Source organism: Macaca nemestrina, chromosome 13, assembly GCF_043159975.1.
Source record: "Macaca nemestrina isolate mMacNem1 chromosome 13, mMacNem.hap1, whole genome shotgun sequence".
Classification (NCBI taxonomy): Eukaryota; Metazoa; Chordata; class Mammalia; order Primates; family Cercopithecidae; genus Macaca; species Macaca nemestrina.
This window is the reverse complement of record NC_092137.1, coordinates 70,238,690-70,258,519: the sequence shown is the minus strand read 5'-3', so window position 1 is coordinate 70,258,519 and position 19,830 is coordinate 70,238,690. Positions and strand designations below refer to the sequence as shown.

The 19,830-nt window shown below is 51.2% G+C and overlaps 1 protein-coding gene across 11 annotated transcripts in view; it reads left to right on the top strand.

Annotated features, from left to right (window-relative positions):
* Nucleotides 1-18,941, top strand: part of LOC105465213 (aspartic peptidase retroviral like 1) — a 147,433-nt gene extending 128,492 nt beyond the window's left edge. For 3 of the 11 annotated variants that reach the window (XM_071076862.1, XM_071076860.1, XM_071076863.1), the window contains one exon: nucleotides 15,529-18,941. In XM_071076862.1, coding sequence (XP_070932963.1) covers nucleotides 17,103-18,356 — 1,254 coding nt within the window. In that variant the 5' untranslated portion in view covers nucleotides 15,529-17,102 and the 3' untranslated portion in view covers nucleotides 18,357-18,941. The other 8 variants (XR_011611841.1, XR_011611843.1, XR_011611846.1 and 5 more) reach the window with 8 other exon arrangements.
* Nucleotides 18,942-19,830: the final 889 nt, after the last annotated feature.

The following is a 19,830-nucleotide window of genomic DNA, read 5'->3' as shown; positions in this document are numbered from 1 at the left end:
GATGGAGACATGATAACCCAGAGATGTAGAGGACCTCGCCCAAGGTCACGCAGCTACCTGGCCAGTCTTGGGTTTGGAACGTGAGGTTCCTGCCTTTCAGTCCCGTGCTCTTTCAACAGCATCTTACACAACTTACAGAATGGTGGAGGAAGCAGGAATCACACCTGCAAAACAATGACGGAACCCTGAGGGGGCAGGGCTCCCACTGCTGATGACTTCCCACCCACAGTGGCTGCCAGTGCCTTTACGTTGTTTACTTAAATGTGCTTGTCTGGAGGTTGTCATTTTCTTTTGAGACACTGGGAATTCCCATAATTTTACAAAAAAGTTCAGTAAAACTAAATTTCTACATTTTTGCCCATTTTTTTTTCCTTTTTTTTTTTTTTTTGAGACAGAGTCTCACTCTGTAGCCCAGGCTGGAGTGAAGTGGCTTGATCTCTGCTCACTGCAACCTCCTCCTCCCGTATTCAAATGATTCTCCTGCCTCAGCCTCCCGAGTTGCTGGGACTACAGGTGTGCGCCACCATGTCCGGTCAAGTTTTGTATTTTTAGTAGAGACAGGGTTTCACCATGTTGGCCAGGCTAGTCTCAAACTCCTGACCTCAGGCGATCCACCTGCCACGGCCTCCCAAAGTGCTGGAATTACAGGCATGAGTCACCTTGCCTGTTCCATTTTTGCCCAATTTGTATCTCCTCAGTGTATGAGTGTGTGTGTTTTGTGGGGGGCACTCTGTTCCTATAGGTTGGTCTGATTTGGGACTCTGTGTGTGCTTTGGTGGGGGCACAGCGACGGGAGATGGTGGGAATAAGGTGTGGAGAGGCCGTATTGTGCCATTATCCCTTCCAGGACACTCTGTGCCTGGAGGGGGAGAGGGAGGGGGCCAGCGATGCCAGGCTGGGAAGGGGCTTTCTTAACCCACAAGTGTACAGGCCTTGAAGGCCATGACTTAGGGTCATTGTCACCCATTCATTCATTCACTCAAATCTGGAAAGCATTCAAAAAATAATTTTTAAAAATCACCTCTGGGGAAAAGTCTGGTGTCAGGTTCAGAAAGGATTTGTTTCATACCCAGGGCCATGTCTGGGTTGTGTTCTCCGCTATCCAGGAACCCAAAGGCTCTCATTCAGCCTCAAGGGCTGTGGAAGTGACTCCTGGTAGGTGGCTCCAGCACTGACTCTGGGCCCTCAGGGTTGAGGTTGCCGTGAAGACTTCGGTCCGCATCACCTCCTCCCCCAGATCGAATTGGAGGAAGCCAGGTGAGCTTGAGGAGGAGGCGCTGTGGAGCTGGGCCTGGCTTCCAAGGAGAACCACAGGAAGACCAAACTCAGACTGGGATCTTGTGGGAGGGCAGCACTGGGTCTGGAATGAAAGCCTTTGCCCACCCGGCGTCTACATGGGCCACGAGGCCGGAGGGTTGGGCCTTCCAGGGCCACGCACCTGGGAGGGACAAGGCTGGGTGCGGTTGGGTCACATGTCTAACTTGTGTTCCTTTGAAGCTGTGAGTTGGACAGATTTTATCTTGCTTGTTTTGACCCTCTGTGAGCTAACAGCTGAGGGTGGGGTGGGAAAGGGGAGGACGGAGAGCAGTAAGCGTGCTGGTTCTTCTTTTGGTCTGTTTAGCAACTTCCCATGACTTTTGAGCAAGGGACAGGTGTAACCCCTTGCACCCTGAGGTGTGCAGTTGCCTACATATGCCTGTGGCCTCAAGGCCATGTAGAAATCGTCCCTGGTTCAGCCAAAGCAAATTCACTGACCACGGGGGAAAGAGTAGGGAACATGAAACAAGCAGCTCTGCCCGGCCTTCCACTCACCTGGCCATGAGGCCCGTCATTCAGCACGCTGGGCACTGTGAGGGACTTCTGTCTCCTGTCTCCGTCACACTCCACTCCTTTTTCCTCCATGGCTCAGCAAGGCCTGCATTTTCCCAGTGAAGTCACAGAACCACAGGGAGAAACCCATGGACTTGGCCTCTCTCCCTAGGCGAGTGAAGTTGGTGGTAAAGTCTGTTGGCAAATTCAAATTGTACTTGCTACAGTCTTTTCCTCAAGTAATTCTGGGTGCTTTCCAAACTTACCAATTTCCTGAAGTACATGGGAGGAGGCAGGGAAGCTTCTTGGGGGAGGAACGGCACCAGCAGGGAGGCTGAGGGGCAGCAGTACAGACGGGAAGTTAGATGACGTGCAAGGAAAGGTGGGTTGCAGGCTGGGCTCTTGTTCTCTGTGGGCTCCATTCAGAATCCCCCACTTCACCTAGGACACTCTGGCCTCCGTCTAGGCATCATCGCCATGGAAAGCCCAGATACAGTCAAGTCCTTCATTAAACACCTGCCTCCACATCCCTTCCAGACCCTTCTCTGTCCTCAGAAGGAGCTCTTTCCTTCAAGGAAGGGGCTAGGGGCTTTGTTCCTTTCTGTGCCTCTGGTCAAGGCTGATCCTCCTTCCTCCTGCCTGAGGATCCAACCTTAGCCTGGAGCGATCCCAGAAGAGTATGGGTGTGGGAGGTTGTCAGGCGTGTGACTCACAGTCTCCTCTGGGACCCCTGCCCCAGGAGCTCTGGAGGGCTGTCAGACATAACTTGTTGCAGGGAAGATAGTTGACAGAAGATGTTTAACAGGAGTGTGAACGTGCCATCAGCCCATGCCCCGACCTCCAGGAACAGCCTAGCCTTACAGTTCCGTGCCCTCTTCAGCCCAGGGACTCTTTCTTTACCCACCTAACATTGTCATTACCCAAAACTATTTCACCTCTGCTCTAAACAATTCCAAAATCCCCATCCTCTGATCCCAGCCTTCTTCCTGTCCAGAGTTCTCATCCGCAACTCCTGCCACCCCAGGGTGAATGGCAAAGCCCTCCACCAACGTGGCAGCCCACAAAGGAGCAGACTGGAGAGAAGGAAAATGAGTTCCGTTTCGCTGATCAGATCTGAAAAGTATACATTGGGCAGGGCCATCAGGTGTTTGGAGAGCCTTTTGAGGCCCTGCTCACGGCAGAGCTGGGGTCGGGGTTCAGATCCAGGTGTGCACAGATCATAACAGTTCCTATGAGCTGATTGTTAAATCTTCAGGAATTTCGTGAACCAATGATTAAACCCAGCCATTATGAAAAACTAAATTTTAAATTAAATTATATAAACTTACCATTAAATTAATTATATTAAGGCAAAAATAATACATTTTCAAAAACCATCACTTCCTAATGATTTTTTTTTTTTTTGAAACAGTTTCATTCTTGTTGCCCAGGCTGGAGTGCAATGGTGCAATCTCGGCTCACTGCAGCCTCTGCCTCCTGGGTCCAAGGGAGTCTCCTGCCTCAGCCTCCCAAGTAGCTGGAATTACAGGCATGCACCACCATGCCTGGCTAATTTTGTATTGTTATTAGAGACAGGGTTTCTCCATGTGGGTCAGGCTGGTCTCGAACTCCCGACCTCAGGTGATCCACCCACCTCGGTCTCCCAAAGTGCTGGGATTACAGGCATGAGCCACCATGCCTGGCAATAATTATATATTTTATTATTCTTTATTATTTTAAGATTATGTACATCTATTATGTCTGTAGAAATACTACATAATATTGTGTTACTGTGCTTTTTCCCCAAGTCTGCATTCAGTGACATCATATTGGTGGATTGAAATCAGCCATAGTGGGAATACTTACACCACAGAAATGGGCAGCAACCACCACAAATCAGGGCTTTATTCATTATTTGGTTGACTATCTAGACTTAAGAAAGTTATGGAGAAAATGCTAATAATGCACGTTAAACTTAAATGTATGTTTTGCCAATGGCCATTGCATTGTGAATGGCACAGAAAAATGAAGCAAATATTCTTCCAGTATTCAAAAACTATTCTCTGCTTCAGTAAAGAAATTGCTAACACCATTGACAAACAAGTGAAGTTCTGGTCAGGTGCAGTGGCTTTTGCCTGTAATCCCAGCATTTTGGGAGGTCCAGGCAGGAGGACTGCTCGAGGCCAGGAGTCCAAGACCAGCCTGGGCAACATAACTAAACCAGTTCTTTACAAAAAATAAAAAAGTTAGCTGGGCGTGGTGTGCACTGGCTGAGGCAGGAGGATCTCTTGAGCCCAGGAATTTGAGGTTACAGTGAGCTATGATCATTCCACTGCACTCCAAGGTCTGGGCAACCCATTCTTTAAAAAAAAACAAGTGAAGTTCCAACATCTGTCTTTCTGGTTTCACTTTTTTCTTGCTAGTTGGTACAAAAAAAAATATCAGTTAACATTCATGTTGGAACTACGTTCATTTGTCAGTTACAACTGTAGGCTGGCTATGGATTCAGCAGGTTGGCAAAAATCAGTGAAAGCGTTCTGTAAGACCCAAATGGCTATGTGCAATTTACAATAAAGGATAGTATATATTTTTTATTATTTGTAAATTATTAGCCATCCTTTATGTCAATAAAATTTATCATAAATATATGTATGTGTATATATGCATGCATTTTCCCCAGAGAGCTCACTGTTAATTAAACATCTACCAGCATACCACTGGGCAGGTTGCCTTAGGCTGATGAGGAGTGACCAGAGATTTGACTCTTTGGAAAGATTCCCAGAAGAGGGTGGGAATCACTGATGGAAAGAGGCTGCTGAGGAGGTTGGAGGGGCCTCAGGTGGAAGGATTGGCCTGGCTAGGCACAGAGTCCCTGAAAAGGGATGTAGGAGTGAAGAAAACCTGGGGTAGGGTGGAGTGGGATATCGCCATTTCTCTGCCAAGTAGGACGCAAGCCATCTTCTGCAAGCAGGAGGTGGAGAAGTGAGGAAGGGTGAAGGTTTGGCCTGAGTAGTCAGTGTGGGGCCAAGAAAAAGGACCAGGGAGGACGAAGAAGACTAAGAAGAGACTGCAGAAGACATGTGAAAACCAAGAGGACGGCAGGCCTGGCGGGTGGCTCACGCCTGTAATTCCAGCACTTTAGGAGGCTCAGGCAGGCAGATCACCTGAGGTCAGGAGTTCGAGATCAGCCTGGCCAACATGGTGAAACCCCATCTCTACTAAAATTTTTAAAAAGTAGCAAGGCATGGTGGCGGGAGCCTGTAATCCCAGCTACTTGGGAGGCTGAGGCAGGAGAATCACTTGAACCCGGGAGACAGAGGTTGCAATGAGACGAGATCACACCACTGCACTCCAGCCTGGGCGACAGAGCAAGACTCCATCAAAAAAAAAAAAAAAAAAAGGTGGGGGGACCGGGCACGGTGGCTCACACCTGTAATCCCAGAACTTTGGGAGGCTGAGGCAGGAGGATCACAAGGTCAGGAGTTGGAGACCAGCCTGACCAACATAGTGAAACCCCATCTCTACTGAAAATACAAAAAATTAGCTGGGTGTGGCGGTGGGCGCCTGTAATCTCAGTGACTGGGGAGGTTGAGGCAGGAGAATCTCTTGAACCCGGGAGGCAGAGGTTGCAGTGAGTTGAGATCGCATCACTGCACTCCGGCCTGGCTGACAGTGCAAGATTCCATCTCAAAAAAAAAAAAAAAAAAAAAGTAAAGAAAGAAAACCCCAAACCCAGAGGACAGCAACCGAATTACAGCCACGAGAGCAAGAGGGTCGAGTGTAACCAGGTGCAGCACTAGGCTAAGCCCCATGGTACGGATTGCTTGATTAATCTTCCAGGACAATCCTAGGAGGAAACCAAGGCTTGGAAGAACTAAGTCATTTATCCACAGCTTGTAGCCAGTTAGTGGCTGAGTCAGGAGTTGAATTTAGGCAGCCTGGCCCTCTTGACAAGGCAACAGACTGCACAGAGGCACCTTTCTTCTCAGCAAAGCTCCCCCAGACGATGCAAGTTCAAATGCTCCAGGACGGAGACTGGCAGGGCAGACGTGGCTGCATGTCAAGGGCTTGTGGTCTTCCTCACAAAGCCTTGCAAACCCGCCTCACATCTCCGGCCTCCCCAAATGTTCCTGCACCTGATGCTCTTAGCACCCCACACTGTCTGTTGAATCTAATTATAAAGAATCTAGGCTTGCATTTTTAAATATCTTTGTTATTTTACCTTCAGAGAATTCATTCTTATTGTGTTTTTAAATAGTAAGGTACGTGACAGATTGGAAATTTGCAAAACAGATCCTGAACCTTAGAACATTTGAGAGGCAGGGTCCTAACGTGCTATTCTAATCACGTTGATCCCCTGCTGGGAGCCTTTAGTAATCCCTACTGGCTACAGCAGTTTTCCAAATAGTAGGTGGGGATCAATTAGTGGGTTGGGAGATTAGTTTTCAGTATCATTACCAGAGTTAAAAAAGAAGTGGCTCCAAATAGAAAATACCAGAATATATTACACATAGTAAATACATTTTGTTTTAGCTACATATATTTTCATGCATATGTGTACTGGATTATGATGAAAAATATCTTTCTTACTATGAGCACAGTATAAAACTTTTTTTTTTTTTTTTTTTTTTTTTTGAGACAGCGTCTTACTCTGTCACCCAAGCTGGAGTCCAGTGGCATGATCTGAGCTCACTGCAACCTCCACTTCCCAAGTTCAAGCAATTCTCCTGCCTCAGTCTCCCAAGTAGCTGGGATTACTCCTGAGTAGCCATCACCACACCCAGCTGATTTTTGTATTTTTAGTAGAAACGGGGTTTCCCCATGTTGGCCAGGCTGGTCTCAACCTCCTGACCTCAGGTGATCTGCCGCCCCGGCCTTCCAAAGTGTTGGGATTGCAGGCGTGAGCCACGGTGCCCGGCCAGAAAAGGGCAACTTTGAATGCGGCTCATCTGCAGATAAAGACAGCACTGCCAGGCCTGACATTCAGAGCCATCGAGGCAGAAGCAGTCGCTTAGGAAGATCCGGCAGTGCTTCATGGGAAAGGGGTGAGGACAGGCTGAGCTGGAGGATGTGCAGGTTATGGATGAGACCAAAGGCCCAGAAACACCAGGATTTTCATGCTTAGACTGTACCAGTGCTGCAACTCAGAGAGAAGCTGGGCCTGGCAGTCCCTTGTGATAGCACCTTAGAGGAGGGAGACCCTGAGTTTGCCAGGGAAATCAAGGGAGACTTTCTGGAGGTGGTAGTGTCTTAGTTGACTTCTCAGCATTTGCCAGGAGAACAGGGGTGTGGAGAGGGCTCATCTGGCTGAGTGGCTTGTGACAAGGTACAAGAAAGCCTGTCCTGTTTGGGGAACTACACGCCATTTTGTGTAGGTAGAGCATGAAGCAGGGAGGCGGACTTCATGAGTCTTGCTGGATGTCAAGATTTTATTTTGGGATGAAAAGCCATGGGAGAATTTTGAGCAGAAGAATGGCATGAGCAGACTTACATCTTTGGAAGATGACTTGTGACCTGAGGAGGGTGGATTAATGGAGAGGAGGCAGAGGCAAGGAGACCTGTAGGATGACTGCGGACCTCAGCAGGGTGTCCTGAGGCCAGGGTGTGAGGAGGCATGGAGGTGGGAGAGAGACTCAGGAGGAGGAGCTGAGGGCACTGGCGACCCACCAGTCCAGGTGGGGCCATGAGAAAGGGGCGGAGGTGAGGAAGGCCCCTGTGTCTATGACTCTGAGGGCTGGCTAGATAGCAGTGCCATTGCCAGATAAAGAACACAGCAGGCCAGGTGTGGTGGCTCATGCCTGTAATCCTGGCACTTTGGGAGGCCAAGGCGGGAGGATTGCTTGAGCCCAGGGGTTCAAGACCAGCCTGGGCAACATAGGGAGACCCTGTCTCTACCAAAAAAAAAAAAATTAAGAAAATTAGGCAGATGTGGTGGTGCGTACCTGTGATCCCCTCTAAGGTGGAACTGGAGCTGAGGTGGGAAGATTGCTTCAGCCCGGGAGGTCAAGGCTTCAGGGAGCCACGGCACTTCAGCCTAGGTGACAAAACAAACAAAAAACACAGGAGGCAGAGGGTGTCTGGTGAGAAGAGAGAACGTTCACTGTTGAAAGTGGACTTGCAGGCAGACATGTCAGGTGGGCAGCTGGGGCAGCAGGGAGAGAATGGGTAAGCGGTGCAGAGGGGGCGTCCCTGGCCTGGAGAGTGTATGGAATGAGGGGGAATGGACTGTAGGCAGAGCCTCAGGGAGCCACATCTGTGAGTATCCACAGATACTCACAGGGAGAGGAACCCACAAAGGACAGAGGGGAGGGGTCGTAGTGGTAGAAGACCCAGAAACTTGGGCCACAGAAACCAAAGGAGCAGAGAAGACCTAGGAGGAAAGCAGCAGTGCAAGGGCTTCAGAAGGCCAGAGTCCTTGAGGCTGAGAGGGCCAGACTGCAGCCTCGGGGAACCGCCGATGTCCCTGGCAAGGCTGACGGCAGAGGGCGGTGGGGCTTTGTGTGTGAATGGAGGTAACGCCATGAGGCAGAGTGTAAGCAGGCTGCCCCGGACCACGCCGCACCATGTGCAAATTAGAAAGGGGCACCCCTTCCTCCAGGCAGATCCAGCCCCTTGTTCTGGCACATAGGCTTGGCAAGAGGAGTGCAGGCTAGGCCTCAGCCTCCACCTGCCCCACAGTAGGGCATCCGGGCACCTTGGCCCTGTGAGTGTGGACCGACCCTTCTAGAAACTGTCTGGGAAGGAAGGCGACAAGTGGTCATTGACCAAGGAGATTCAGGATCATGTGAGGGTTTTCTTTTTTAAGATGTGAAAGTCTCTTGCATGCTGATTTGGATAAAGGCAGGGAACCCATGGAGAGTGAGAATTTGGAGATTCAGGAAAAGAGAGTACAGGACACAAGGTGGGAGAGTGGGACACGAGGTGGGAGGGTGCAAGGCTGGAGTGGCTGCCCTGGGAGAGGCCTGTGCTATAGGGGACCAGGGACACTGAGCCAGAGTTGGGACTGCCTGTCCCCAGTGACTAGGGGTTCCAGTGCCCAAGACTCAGGCCCATGCAGACTGCCCAGGAGTGGGCCAAGAGCTGAGCAGACTAGGCTGGGGAGGGTCTTGGCACAGAGCCTTTGCTTGCTTATTATTTACTTTTTACTATGGAAAAATTTCACACACACCCAAAAGTAGTGAGAAACTCAAATAATCCCTCTTAGATCTATTTCCCAGCTTTAATAATGATTAATATCACCAATCTTATTTTATGGAGCAGTTTTTTGTGTTTGTTTGTTTGTTTGTTTGTTTTCCAAGACAGGGTCTCACTGCGTCACCCAGGCTGGAGTGCAGTGGTGCGATCTCAGCTCATCACAACCTCCACCTCCTGGGTTCAAGTGATTCTCCTACTTCAACCTCCCAAGTAGCTGGGACTACAGGTGCACGCCACCAGCCTCTGCTAATTTTTGTATTTTTAGTGGAGACAGGGTTTTGTCATGTTGGCCTTGAACTCCTGGCCTCAAGCGATCTGCCCACTTTGGCTTCCCAAAGTGCTGGGATTACAAGTGTGAGCCACCATGCCTGTTCAATGTACCAGTTTTGAAAGCACCTTTTTAAAAACTTAAAATTTTAATAGACTTTATTTTTAGAGCAGTTTTAGATTTCACAGCAAAACTGAGTGAAAGGTACAGAAGTTTCCTATTTATTCCCTATTAAAAAACTTTATTTGGAAATTATTTTTATTTTTTATTTTTTTGAGATGGAGTCTCGCTCTGTCACCCAGGCTGGAGTGCAGTGGCTCTATCTTGGCTCACTGCAACCTTTGCCTTCTGGGTTCAAGCGATTCTCCTGCCTCAATCTCCCAAGTAGCCAAGACTATAGGCACCTGCCACTACACCTGACTAATTTTTGTAATTTTTAGTAGAGACAGGTTTTCACCATGTTGGCCAGGCTGGTCTCGAATTCCCGACCTCAGGTGATCCACCCACCTCAGCCTCCCAAAGTGCTGGGATTACAGGCGTGAACCACCGTGCCTGGCCTATTTGGAAGTAATTTTAAGCTTACAGAAAATGGCAAGAACAAGTTTTCTTAATTTGAAATAACTTTTTCTTATTAGAGGATATATTTACAGAATATCTGTAGAAGAGAGTTAAGATCATTCATGATTCTACTACCCCAAAATAACCACTGTCATTGTTTTGGTGTCTTTCTTCCCAGTCTTTTTTCTGTGTTCACAGACACAGTTTCCATTTTACCCGGAGACTATCCCAATCCCCGCAAGACGTCCTATCCTGTGTGTCCACGTGCACTGACTTACTCTCAGGGCCTTCACTACCCACATCCCCCCTCAGATGGTTTGCCTTTAGCAACAAAAATTAATCCAAGATTTTGGTCTGTGGATGCCCTCGTTCCCTGGTTTCAGGGCTACTGCAGGTTTCCCCTGTAATATTCCTTTCATGTTTGTTTTTCTCTGGTGGTACTGGCTGATGTCTGGTTAGGGGAGTTGCCTGAGGCTCCTTGGGCTACCATCTTGCCCGGAAGCCTCCAGTGTGCCCCGCACCTCCTGCGCTCATCCCTGAGTAGCTGGGTTTGAGTCTGTCTCTCGCACTCGTCTGTGAACTCTGGGAGGGTAGGGCACAGGTCTGATTCATGTCTCAAAGTGAGGCAGCGTTGGCCTCAGTAAGTATGTATGGAATTGAATCAACCCACCTATTTGGCATTGTCCATTCCTGTCTATGCCACGGACTCTCTGAGCACCTGACACTAATTTACAGCCATGAGCATGGTGTCTGGCACACAGTAGTGCTCGATACATGTGTGTGGATGGTGCGCCCGGCCACCTGGAGATCTCTGTACATGTAAGGGCTCTGCTGTTTTTCCCTTTCTCCCTCTCCCGTCTCTCCCACATCTTCTGGATCACTTTGACATGCCAGAGGGAAGGTACCCCCTCTCTGCCGCCGCCCCCCATCTTCTGTATGTTAGCAGCAAAGCTAGGTTGGCAGTTGATTGAAAAGACTCAACTTCCTGTGCTGAGGATATTTGATAGGTTTTAATCGCTCACAATACTAGTTATCATGAGAGACAATTCAAACTATTTCCAGATTATTTCGAAGCTGCCTTTGAGGTATTTAAGTTGGACAGAAGCCCTCCATGTGTTCAGCTCTAAGCCAAGTTCCCTGGTGTCATTAGAAGCCCACTTGTAGTTGGAGATTACCCAATCTGTATGTTTTAATTGCCTGAATATTTCACTAATTGCAGGGGTGTTTGTCAAAAGTGGCTTAATGTCCCCAAAGCTGTCTGGACCTGTGTTATAAGTCCCACTCTCAACTTCAGTTAAGTGGAGGGGACCCTGAAGAGGGGATGGGAGGAAGGGAATCTGCATAGGGTCTTGCCTTAAAGCCAGCCCCTCTTGCCGGGCAGGGCCCTGGGCCTCCGTGGCAGGGATGGGGCAGGAAGGGATGAAGGCTTGGTCTAGGGTGGGGGCACCAGCAATTGGGGAAAAAGGCAGGAACCCAATTCAGAGGGCTGGGCCCGGAGGAGGCGGCTGAGAAGGCCTTCAGGACATCTTAGTAATCTTCGTATTTGATTGAAAGATAAAAACAGGAGAGAACCAGTTTTGGCAAAGTGGACTTCTAGGAGTTAGTCAGCAACTTGCTCTCACCAACTCTTGGTTGGTCCTGCCCTTGACCCCAGGCCTGGAGGCTTGCAATGGCATTGGGGCCAGGACCACTGCTCCCCAAACACCTCCAGGACCCCCCACGGCTGAGACTCGCATTAAGCATTTTGCTGCCTCCTGACAGCAAAATGAATTTGGCTGGTGAGCTGTGCTGGGCCACTTTGGTTAGAGGGGTTCTGAACTAGGGGCAAAGCAGGGTAGGAGGGAGACCCAAACGGGAAGGAGAGGTTCTGGAACAGTGGCAAGCTGGGGAAGGGCTCTGCAGGCAGGAGAGCTCTGTCCTTCAGCAGCGACACTGGTCTCCCGGGTGAGGCATGTGGCAGGAACGCTCATGTTGAGGAGGTTTGGCAGGGACGAAGATGGAGGTCCAGTCAAGGTCAGGCTGTCCTGCCCGTGTGCCCTTGGCCATGACTGACTGTGGATGCTGCGTGGTGCCCGCATGGTCGGAGAAGGCATGTGTGATCTGGGGCTTTAGGTTTGGGGATAAGGAAACTGCAGGTGCCTTGGATTTCTGAATGTACCTTGCTTTGGTCAAAGCCCACCCAGCTTTGATCTGAGTTCCTGACCAGATGTTTGTCCAAAATTCACCTCTTCATGTCTCTTTTCAGTTTGAAGATCTGGTGCCATAAGCCTACTGATGCGGAACGCTGGAAGCAGAATGCGGTTAGGGACGGTGCTCGGAGGAGCTGTGCCACCAACCCCACACATACGCCAACCCTGGGCCGGGGGGTCCAGTTGTGCAGGAGAGGGGCAGGCAAATGGGAGGGCCTTCGTCTTGGCGGCCATGGCCAGAGGTGGGGGGTTGGGGGGTCGGGGGATGGAGGCCTCAGTCCCTGCCCTCACCAGGTGGCAGGGAGCAGGAGGCAGGCTGACCCACTTAGAGACTGGCTCCTTTCAAAGCAGCGTGGTTGTGACGGGGTGCAGTAAGTGGGTCAGCCTGCATATATCCATGGGTCTTAAACTCTTCAACACTTGGCTGTTAAACATCTAGATCCTGCTTTCATTAGCTTGTAAGCTGTGGCCATGGGGACCTGCCTGGTCTTCTGAAGCAGCAAGTGTGTCCAGAGGCTAACAAACAGCAGGTGCCTCAAATAAATAGGATTTTAATACTCGATGTAAATGTGGGTGCAAATAAATACATGAAATGAAAGATGGGATCTGAATTATATGTGCAAGTTACACAATTGCTCAGCTGTTTTGCACCGAGAACTGTAGCGTGATTGTGGGTGCCGTGCGTGTTTCACAGGTGCAGGGGGTGTGTGTGTAGTGTGGAGGAGTATGTTTTTGTGGACGGACGTGTACGTGGTGTGTAGTAGGGAGCGTGTGTGTCTGCGTGTACGTGCATGTGAATGAAGAGAAGACCCCACCACTGGACTGGGTGGGGACAGAGCCAGCTACTTAATTTGCAGGGTCCCAGTGTGAAAGACAAACATGGACCCTCATTCAAAATTACCAGGAATTTCAGGACAGCAACCGCAGAGCATCACACCAAACTGGGGCCTTTCTGAGCGCAGGGTGGGTCTCACGCCCACAGAGGAGTGCACCTCCTTGTCTCCCTCCAACCTCCCCATGCCACCCCGAAGGCCCCTGGGTCCCCCTTTGCTCTCTTCCCACCGGCTTCCCAGGGTGGCCTTGACCTTGGCAATGTGGGGAAGTGGCCAAGGTGGGCTGGCAGAACGGCTTAGGGCTGTGCTGGTCTTACCCTTTCCCGACCCTCCTCTTCCAGCCTGGGCCTCACTAGGGGCACCCCAGTCCGTAAGGTGTCTCTTGCCCTGGGCTCTTGGCTCAAAAACCGATCTCCCTAGAAGGCAGGGTCTGCTCCCCACTCCACCCTGCGTGGTGGGCCCTGCCCTCCACCCTCAGGACTTGGAAGGCTTTAGGCTCCTCTGCAAGCTGCCACTGTGTTCTGGGAAGTCATCAGGCCGCAGGAACAATCTAAAGCAAGCATGTCTAGCCTGCTTTGAACGCAGCCCAACACGAATTTGTAAACTTTCTTAAAACGTGAGTTTTGGCTGGGCACGGTGGCTCACGCCTGTAATCCCAGCACTTTGGGAGGCTGAGGCGGGCGGATCACGAGGTCAGGAGATTGAGACCATCCTGGCTAACACATGAAACCCTGTCTCTACTCAAAAAAAAAAAAAAAATTGTGAGTTTGTTTGTTTGTTTGTTTGTTTGTTTAGCTCACCAGCTATCGTTAGTGTTAGTGTATTTTATGTGTGCCCAAGACAATCCTTCTGGTGTCGCCCAGGGAAGCCAAAAGATTGGGCCCTTGGTCTAAAGTGTTTGGGGTGGGCCGGGCGTGGTGGTTCACGCCTGTAATCCCAGCACTTTGGGAGGCCGAGGCAGGCGGATCATGAGGTCAGGAGATCGATCCTGGCTAACATGGTGAAACCTGTCTCTACTAAAAACACGAAAAATTAGCCTGGTGTAATCCCAGCTACTCAGGAGGCTGAAGGAGAATCGCTTGAGCCCAGGAGGCAGAGGTTGAAGTGAGCCAAGATCACACCATTGTACTCCAGCCTGGGCGACAGAGTGAGACTCCGTCTCAAAAAATAAATAAATAAATAAAAATAAAATAAAGCGTTTAGGGTGAACTCACTGCCCACCAAGGGCTTCAGGTCTCAGGAGGCCCGACGGGCCCAGTCTTGGGCTTGTCCTGATTTGCCCAACTGTCCTGAGGGAGACTAAAGCAGGCAAAGGATCCAAGTGAATATCAGAAGTGAAACAATTTTAAAAAAACAACAGAAAAGAAACGGCAAAAGGCAACCGGGGAACTGAGAAAGAATTGGGTTGGTGGAGCTCACAGCCCAGAAATCTCAGTGAGGGGGCGTGGAGGGTGGCAAGCCCCACTCCTTCCTGTTTATTGTCCTGCTTTGCTCCTCCAGGGTGAAGTACGGTGTGCCTGCTTCAGGGTACACCCAGGAATCGCTAATGGGTGATAATGAGGGTGTCCCGCCCCAATACCTATACTTGTCAATAATTAACCATGATTTCCTAGGTTCTGGGAGGAGGTAGTGGCACCTGGCTGCCCTGACTGGCTTAGCTCATGGGGCACCTCTGGCATAGCCATTCCAAGGTGTCTGTGTGCTTCCAGGCTATTCTAAGGATGGGTACCTCCCAAGGCATAAGGGAACTTGAGAACTAACCTTTACCCATGTCCCTGATCCTAGCCAGAGACAGACTCCCAGACTCAGCCAGAGGCTGATGCCGACCCCTTCCCGCTCTCGGTAACCACGAGGCCCCTGCGTGCTTCTGTTGTGGAGGTCCCAGAGGGAGCTGTGTGGACAGACAACCTGAAGGGTCATCTGCCTCAAGCCACAGTGGCACAGAAGTCTAAAGACTGTGGGGAAGGATGGGGCCAAGGTGGGCTTGGGCTCCTTGGTGAGGGGGCCCAAGCAGCTAAGCAGGGGTGGAGGTTACCATAAACTTGTTCATCACCAGCCACAGTGCTTTGCCTGCCCTAGAGAGTCAGTGTGACCAAGGCTTCCATGCAGGGGTGTGATGGAACTGGATTCCAGAGGGGGAAAAAGTCTTCATTTAGTATTTGCCAATTTTGGTGGTGTAACTACTTCCACCAAGTCTGATTTCAAGCACCAATTGGTTTAACAATTGACCCACCAAATTCCTGAATATTTAACAAGCAGCTCTTTCTCCACTGCCCACCAAGACCCCTGCCCCCAGCGCTTATGCTGTACCTCTCCCAGCCCAGCACTCCACCTCCCTGTCCTTGCAAAATGCCCTTCTCTGGCCGCTGGAAAGCCTGAGACCTGGGGCCATGGAAGCTCCTGTGCTCCAGGGTCCTGGGCGGAGCTGCTCTGCTTCCCAGGTTGTCACACTGCTCACGGAATGATGTGTGTGAAACGACTTTGCCAAAGTGAACACCAAACCCACTCAAATGAGGTCCCAAGGGACCACCAATTTCTAGTCTAAGCGCAGCGGGGAGACTGGAAATCAATGTCTACCACTATGGTTTGAAAAGCTGGTTCAGGGCATTTAGCAGTCCCAGCTTGTCAGCTGACAGGCCACCCTGCCTCGCTCCTCCCTTGGTCGCATGCTAACCTCCTCACTCATTTCCACTTCCAGGGGACCAGATGTGCGGAGGGAATGAATACCAGGGAATCGGGAAACCACTGGGTCAGCTCTTTGAGTCACAGAACAGCACTCATCCCAGCAGCTGGGAAGCTATCTGCAAAAGCCCATCTGCAGAAGGGGCTTCCTGGCCTTGCGTGTGGCTGGGCCATTTCTCTGCATGCAGGGTTTTCATTATGCAATCTTCTCAAAGAACCACCTGCTCTCAACACCTTCTCAGTGACTCCATTTCCCCCTCCTCTGGGCTCCTGGAATGCCACAATGGCCCCACCTTAGCCAGGCAGCTGTGATGAGAGGTGTTGACCCAGCTGCCTCTCCGCTGGCTCACTGAATCAGGTGGAAGGGGCTGGGGACAGCACAGTCTTGCAGTGCGGTTGGGGACCTGGGCTATCCAGAGGCAGGACTGTCCAGAGGCAGGGTACTGCTGGGATTCTGCCAGGCACTGAGTGATGCATGGCATAGGGAGCTGGAGAGGGACAGGCTCTTGGCCAGGAAAAACAGCCCCAGAGCCACAGGTGTGCCGTCGAGTCTTCCTCCTCTCCGATCCTTAATCATTCCTGTTTGGTGACAGCACACAGCTAGGCCTGGAGCCCAGCAAAGAGCCCCTGGGTCCCAGAGGAAGTTGTTCTGGGGGCTGGAGACAATCACAAATGCCAAGTTTGCGAGCCCCAGACTCTGGTTCATAGCGAGAGGCAGACTTGTGAACGAACCACCAGAGCACACTGTAAAACACGCTCAACCAGGAGTGGGTGCCCTTGCTAGGGACAGGCAGAAGGCTCCGTGAAGCAACATTTGAATGCGGACATAAAAGTGGATCCCTTCAACAGCCCCTGCACAGCCCCAAGTCAGGCCTCCAGCCCTTGGACTCACAGATCGCCCCTGTAGACGCCTGGAGGTCCTCCGGTGCTACCCTTTACCCCTGCAGTGGAGGGGCACACAGTCAGAGCCCTCCAGGTCCTCACCACTGGCATCGCCAACATGGTGGAAGGTTTCCCTCTCAAAATGAAAAGGGACTAAATTTCCCCATGATCTTTCCACAAATGACCATGTTGGGAAGTGGGAAAGGAAGGGCTGCAGGGCCTGGGGCAGGGACCCTTGGAACAGTTCTTGGAAATGGAGAGGGGTAAATAGAGTGGAGACAACGCTCATGGAGTCCAGTATGAGCCTACCCAGAGTTGCTCGGCCACCTCTGCCTCTGAATCAGGGGTGATCAATGAAGGAAAATTACTGCAGCAGTTGAGTCCATGTAAGATGATTGTGCACGTGTGTGTGTGTGCGCGTCCCCTCACTCAAAAAAGACCATTTCTGTGCGTTCTTGATTCTGGAACCCTCCTCTACCTCCCTCTGTAGGAAATCCCATAGGATCCCATACCTGCTTTAGAATGTGTGTGAGACACTTCCCAGTGCCTGGCACGTGGTAGGAGCTCTGTACATGTAAACTCTTTTCCTTTGACCACTCAAAGTAGTCACTTGTGGGGGAGGCCAACAGGGGCTTCCCCGGTCTCAGAGCTGATGGGCATCCGGTCCCTGCCTCCGTCTTCCTTCTCTGGCTGATGACAAATACCTGAATGTCATCACATCCTCCATGTGCTCATCTGTTATTCTGGAACACAGGCTGGGGAGGGTACAGGGTAGCCCCCTTCAACAGAGGCCAGCCTTTCTTGGGATGTGGGCTGGCTGGTGTTGGTCCAAGGATGGATGCAGAGGGTGAGGCACCCATCCTGCTAGTCGGGCCGGATGCTGGCAGGAGGGCGGAGCGAGGAGGGGCGGAGCTTCCAGAACAAAGAAGAATGGGGAGCCCGGGGGCCAGCCTAGGAATAAAAAAGGCTCTGCAGAGTGAGCAGGCCACAGCACTGCCTGCCTCTGCCCCAGCAGTCAGTCAGCCAACGGCACCTGCTCCCTCCTGCTTGCCCAAGGCTGGGCAAGTCATCCCCGCTCTGCTTCCAGAGGCCCCGTTTTCCAGCGTGATTGCGCCGACACTGCTCTGTGGGTTTCTCCTCTTGGCGTGGGTTGCTGCTGAAGTTCCAGGGGGGAGCAGCAGGATGGCCGGGAGCAGAGCCAGGAGTGAGGAAGGCCGCCGGCAGCATGCCTTTGTCCCGGAGCCTTTTGATGGGGCCAATGTCATCCCAAACCTCTGGCTGCACCGCTTTGAAGTCATCAACGACCTCAACCATTGGGACCATATCACCCAGCTAAGGTTCCTGAAAGAGTCCCTCAGAGGAGAGGCCCTGGATATCTACAATGGGCTCAGTCCCCAGGACCAGGGAGACTACGGGACTGTGAAAGAGACCCTCCTGAAGGCCTTTGGGGTCCCTGGGGCTGCCCCCAGCCACCTGCCCAAAGAGATCGTCTTTGCCAACAGCATGGGTAAGGGCTACTATCTCAAGGGGAAGATTGGTAAAGTGCCCGTGAGGTTCCTGGTGGACTCTGGGGCCCAGGTCTCTGTGGTCCACCCAAACTTGTGGGAGGAGGTCACCGATGGCGATCTGGACACTCTGCGGCCCTTTGAGAACGTGGTAAAGGTGGCCAATGGTGCTGAAATGAAGATCCTGGGTGTCTGGGATACAGCAGTGTCCCTAGGCAAGCTGAAGCTGAAGGCACAGTTCCTAGTGGCCAATGCAAGTGCCGAGGAAGCCATCATCGGCACTGATGTGCTCCAGGACCACAAGGCTGTCCTGGACTTTGAGCACCGCACATGCACCCTGAAAGGGAAGAAGTTCCGCCTTCTGCCTGTGGGAGGGTCCCTGGAAGATGAGTTTGACCTGGAGCTCATAGAGGAGGACCCCTCCTCAGAAGAAGGGCGGCAGGAGTTCTCCCACTGAGAAGCCCCCTTTTCTCTAACCTCCTAAATATTGGTGGGAAGGCCCACCACTGTGGTGGGCGGGGGGCGCATATCCTCAGGGGGATCACTGGGCTTGGCCAATCCGCGTATCAACTCTTGCTCTTCCCTCCTCTCTTCCTCCCTCTGCAGGGGCCTTAATTTGCCCCTGGCTGGGGAGGCTTTCACTGAACAGGCACAGGTGAGGGAGATCAGGCTGTCTTAGAGGGACAGGGTCCTCGTGGTCATCAAGCTGCTATTGATGACAAAGACTCGAAGGCTGGAAGAGCTCCCAAGGAAGCTAGAAATGCTTGTCTTTGAAAGAACTGTGGGACCCCTTCAGATCCCCTGAGGTATGGCTTGGTCACTCTCAGGTTCTCAGAGCCTGTCTCAGCTGGGCTGGGTCCTAGCTGCAGGGTCTTTGTGAGGGTCACAGTTTCTCTGAGACACTGCCTGAAGAGCCTTTCCACCTGTACAATGGTATTTTCTGTCTATCATTTGCTTTGAAGCCCATTGTGCCTTGTGCCAATAATTCAATTGCTGCAAACACCAATAAAGATTGATTCATGGAAAAACCATGTAATGTGTTGATTGAGGGTGAGAGGAATGTGAGAGGGAGTCAACATCAAAGACAAGGGAGATTCACGTGTCTAATGAGTGCCTAGCTGGAGGTATAAGAACATATACACAGTGACAACATGTCTTGGATTTTCTAAGACAGTCTCAGCATAAAATATTTTGACTTATTCCCTCCAGAATTACTCGCGTTATTTTGAATCATCATAATTCCTCTACTTATTTCAATCTGTAGTATTTTACCATACACATTGCCCCTATACCCAAAAGCGACCCTAAAGTCTTATGTGAGATGTCTTGATTGGGGATTGGGAAATTATGATTATGATAAACAAACAGGAAAGTGTCTGCTGGGCAAATAGGTTCTTACAGCTGTCCAGGAGAGAGAACTTGGAGGCAGAAAGCAGGGCCAGGAGACAAGTGTTAACCTGCGTGGGACAGCCCAAGGGTGTGCTGGAGGACGGGGGAGGCAGCGGCAATGCAGGGTCCTGGCGGTGGGAGGTCAGCCTCTTCCTGGAGGAACTTGCAACAGAGCCTGAAACTAGAGCGACCTGATGGAGAGGAGGACGTTCCCAGATCTGGAAATGGGGTGTGCATCTCTTTTAGGGATCCACCTCGTATTTGCTTCCAAATTTCTGTATTTTTCTGGAATGCAGCAGGGCTGGGAATCTGAAACCCAAAGGGAGAAGCTGAGTGGACAGAAGTCTCCACAGAGGAGCCAATTTGTTCCAAATCTCAGGCCTCCCCACCAAGCACATGGGGCGAGCCCGTTCTCAGGGGAGATGACCTGCACCCTCCAAACTTTGGGCCCAGGAAGATTGGCGCAAGGTCAGAGACACGAGCATGCAGGGATCCCGGACCTCTTGATGGAGGCGTGAAGGACCATTTTCCGTCCTCCAGGG